The sequence below is a fragment of the Silene latifolia genome, chromosome 5 (genome assembly GCF_048544455.1).
Source record: "Silene latifolia isolate original U9 population chromosome 5, ASM4854445v1, whole genome shotgun sequence".
Taxonomy (NCBI): Eukaryota; Viridiplantae; Streptophyta; class Magnoliopsida; order Caryophyllales; family Caryophyllaceae; genus Silene; species Silene latifolia.
The window spans coordinates 34870183-34874548 of NC_133530.1; the positions used below are offsets into that span (position 1 = coordinate 34870183).

Below are 4366 nucleotides of genomic sequence, written 5' to 3' on the forward strand. Positions count from 1 at the left end.
GTAAATGTCCTAAATGTGCTAAAATAACTGGGTAATCAAAATGAAGTAAGTCAATACTACTAATTCAATAGAATAGTACAACAACAATGGCGAATGGTAATTACATAACAATGCCCAATAAATTAAAAAAAATGGATAATCAAAATAAATGAAGAGAAAAATTCATAAAACTCTAAAAGGCAAAAAGCAATTACCTTTATAACCTACAAAAAGTAATCTGAATGAACGAAAATGGCAGGTTGCAAGTGAGTGAAGAAAATGGAGAAGAAACCGATAATCAGGTAACAAAAAAGCGATAGAGTTGGGAGATTTTGAGAGCAGTTTCTTTTTAAGACGGTTGATTATTATTATTGGGGTTTAATTTGGGGGAAATTTACTTTTTGAATAATTGAGTGAAATGAGAAATGGGAGGAAGGCAATGGGACGTGTATGATGGTTGATTGACAACCTGCATGCATGCTCATAACCTATGAGAGGTAGGATGAGAGAGGTAATTAAACTAGCCTTTAGAATAATATTATTAGTTGCTTTTTACTTTTAATCTAAGCCATTCATATGCAAGATCTAAAGGTAGACAATGGAATTTATGGACTCACTCTTAGTAGAAGGACTTAGTTGATCCTAATACTATATATATATATATAGGCAAGATCCGGTGAGTCCACCTATATATTTGAGTCCATGAGTCCATAAAACAATATCACGCACTATACAAAACAATATCACGAAATTTTTTTTTTTCAATTTTTTTTATCAAATTATTTTTGAAAAAAAAAAAGAATTTATCAAGTTTGTTTTTGAAAAAAAAAAAAATTTCAAATTTTTTTTTCGAAAAAGTTTTTTTTTTTTTTTTTTTTTTTTGTGTTAGGCTGTGATATTGTTTAGTATAACGTGTGATATTGTATTACAAAACAATATTACGATTTTTTTTTTTTGAATTTTTTTTTTCAAAAACTTTTTTTTTCAGCTGTGATATTGTTTAGTATAACGTGTGATATTGTGTAGCATAACGGGTGATATTATATTACAAAACAATATCACGATTTTTTTTTTGGAGTATAAGTACTTCTCAAAATAAATTACGTGATATTGTTTAATATAACGTGTGATATTGTATCATGGACTCTCGGGCTCAAAAATGATAAAAGATACACACACTGGGCGGACTCATGTGATCTTAATTTTATATATATATATATATATATATATATATATATATATATATATATATATATATATATATATATATATATATATATATATAGGTAAGATCTAATGAGTCCCTTACCTCATTTGAGTCCTTAAATCCTTATATGGACCCTTAGATGGACCACATCTATGGTGGAGATTTTTTTACAAAATGTAGGCCAAAAAAAAAAAGGGAAAAGCATGGCTATGAGAGAGGACAACAATTCCTGCGAATTGTTCTTACCAATGATTATTTCCTGCGGACAAAACCATATATCCTTTGTACTATGTTTCCACTTCCCACATTCTTCCTTCCTGAACACACTTAATTCCAACCTTTTTCTTTCTTTCTTCTCTCTAAAACTGGGTTCTTTCATCTCCAAACGAAGCTAAAGTTCTCTCTAAATCCTCCAAATCAGCGTAAACATGCAAATAATAGATGGCATCAATGGTATTTCTTCATTTTATTAATTGTTTTCAGTCATATTTTCATATTTTTCAGTTGAATAGGAAGGATGAAGGTAAACATTACAGTTTTGCATATTTGCATGTCATCGAATTTGTTCATTCTTGTTTTGATTATTTGTTACTGGGTTTGAAATGAACATTGTTAGAATTAAATCTTCCTGCTGGGTTTTCATTAATTTGAGTTTAAATTAGCATGAACGCATTCTGACAACATTTACATGAACATTTTAGCTATAGTTTTACATTTACAATTTTTATTGTTATATTTTTTATGTGAATTAGCATTCTGACAACATTTACACTTTTATTGACATTTACACTTTTAAAGCCTCACATTTACACTGCATTACTACTCACGTTTACACTTTTCCTGTACTTTTAAATTTACACTTTTTTATAGTTATAGTCACCTTTGCATTTTAATTGTTATATTTTTTATGTGAGTTAGCATTCTGACAACATTTACACTTTTATTGACATTTACACTTTTAAAGCCTCACATTTACACTGCATTACTGCTCACGTTTACACTTTTCCTGTACAGTACACAAGTACACTTTACATCATATGACATTTTCACGTAAATCCCCTATAACTTAACATTTACACTTCTAATACTTTTACATTTACACTTCCTATTAGATTACATTTACACTTCTAATTACTTAGCATTTACACTTTACAATTCATGACATTTACACTTTCGATCATTACATTTACACTTCTAATGACTTAACATTTACACTTTACAATTCAATACATTTGCATTTTTATTGTTATATTTTTGTTGACATTTACACTTTTAAAGCATCACATTTACACTGCATTGGTGCTCACGTTTACACTTTTGGTGTACTTTCAGACAATCACATTTATACTTCGTTTCTGCTACACATTTGGATGTTTACTCTTTTTGCTATAGTTTTACATTTACACTTTCTGTTAATATTATAGTTTTAATTTGTGTTAGCATTCTGAAAACATTTACACTTTTGTTGACATTTACACTTATAAAGATTCACATTTACACTGCATTTCTGCTGACATTTACACTTTTGCTGACATTTACACATGACATTACAACACATTTACACTTTGTTTCAACTGACATTTACACTTACACTTTTGGATGTTTACTTTTACTATAGTTTTGACATTTACACTTTTGATGACATTTACACTTTCAGAACAGCACATTTACACTTTGTTTCTACTGACATTTACACTTACACTTTTGGATGTTTATTTTTACTATAGTTCTGACATTTACACTTTTGATGACATTTACACTTTTAGAACAGCAAATTTACACTTCATATCTGAGGACATTTACATTTACACTTACACTCTGTGCACATTTACAGACTTGGTAAAACAGAATGGGGTTCAACCCGAGTGCAAGAGCTGTGTAAGGAGGTGGAGAAGAGGTTTACACCGTACATCGGCCAGGAGTTTGGGGGGGTTGAGGATGCAGTGACTTTTTATAAGATATACGCCATTGCTTGTGGGTTTGATGTACGTAGGTACACAACAAAAAAATGGCGTGGCGGTGAGATCAAGTCAAAGCTCGTCGTCTGCAATCGAGAAGGTTTCGCTCACAAGAAGCCAAGAAAAGATAAGGATGGCGGACTGGATGGGGAGAATTCACAGAGGATATTCAGGGTCACTAGAGTGGGGTGTAAAGCGAGGATACGACTATATATGAAGAATGGTCTTTTAGTAATTGACCGGTTCCACGAGGGTCACAATCACGAGCTTATCTCACTTAAGGAGGAGAGAGTTCCGTAAATTGTCGCGTAACATATGATTATTACAAGATGATAATCGTGTCAAACTCAAGGGTTTGTAATACATAATCAGTCTCTATACTAAATAAATAATTTCATTCATGTTATATTTATATGACGATATCGTTAATGATTGATTGGTAGTGAAGATAGGAGCAACAAAAACATACGAGAATCCGCAAAGAACAAGTGAATGGATACGAAAACATTGGAGCAAGCTTAAATGATTTTAAGAACTTCCATAGGGATGTTAAATGTTTCATTCACGAACGGGATGGTCAGTTGTTTGTTGACCATTTCAAGGAAATGACTGAAACAAGAATAGGTTTCTACTTTGACTATGACCTTGACGATGATGGCAGCCTACGTAGGGCCATATGGGCGGACGGTACCGCCCGAGATAATTACAAAATTTTTGGTGATGCGGTGTCATTCGACCCAACTTACTCCACCGATAAGTATTCTATGGTATTCACACCATTCACAGGTGTTGACCACCATAAACGATCTGTGACGTTCTGTGGGGCTCTAATTGCAAGGGAAGATTATGAGTCGTTTAATTTGGTTTTCAGCCGGTTTTTAATAGCAATGGGGGGTAAGGAACCCGAGTACATAATTACAGATTAGGACCCAGGTATTATCAAATCTGTCCCTCTTGTTTTCAAGAGGCACGCGCCATCGGTTCGGTTCTCAGTATGTGGCATATAATGAACAAAATGCCAAATAAGTTTGGCGTCTCGAGAAGCGACTATAATGAGTTCATCTGTAAAATTGATAACATTATATGGGACGATGAGCTTGAGGCAGCAGAATTTGATGGTCTCTGGGAGCAAATAATTCAAGATCATGGTGTTGGCGTAAATGATTGGTTTGCAGATACATATGCTATAAGGGGACAGTGGGTGATGGCGCATTGCAGAGAC

At 32.8% G+C, this 4366-nt stretch overlaps 1 protein-coding gene across 1 annotated transcript; it reads left to right on the forward strand.

The window, feature by feature from the left end:
* Nucleotides 1–231: 231 nt before the first annotated feature.
* Nucleotides 232–4070, forward strand: LOC141655209 (protein FAR1-RELATED SEQUENCE 5-like). The gene is made up of 3 exons (XM_074462299.1): nucleotides 232–245; nucleotides 3021–3440; nucleotides 3689–4070. Exons 1-3 carry the CDS (start codon nucleotides 232–234, stop codon nucleotides 4068–4070), a joined length of 816 nt encoding a protein of 271 aa, XP_074318400.1.
* The last annotated feature ends 296 nt before the right edge of the window (nucleotides 4071–4366 follow it).

What these genes read in the sequence shown, in the direction of transcription:
- LOC141655209 (XM_074462299.1), top strand. An exon ending in CTTAAGGAGGAGAGAGTTCC is followed by an intron (nt 3,441 to 3,688) that starts GTAAATTGTCGC and finishes GAACTTCCATAG; the next exon opens with GGATGTTAAATGTTTCATTC.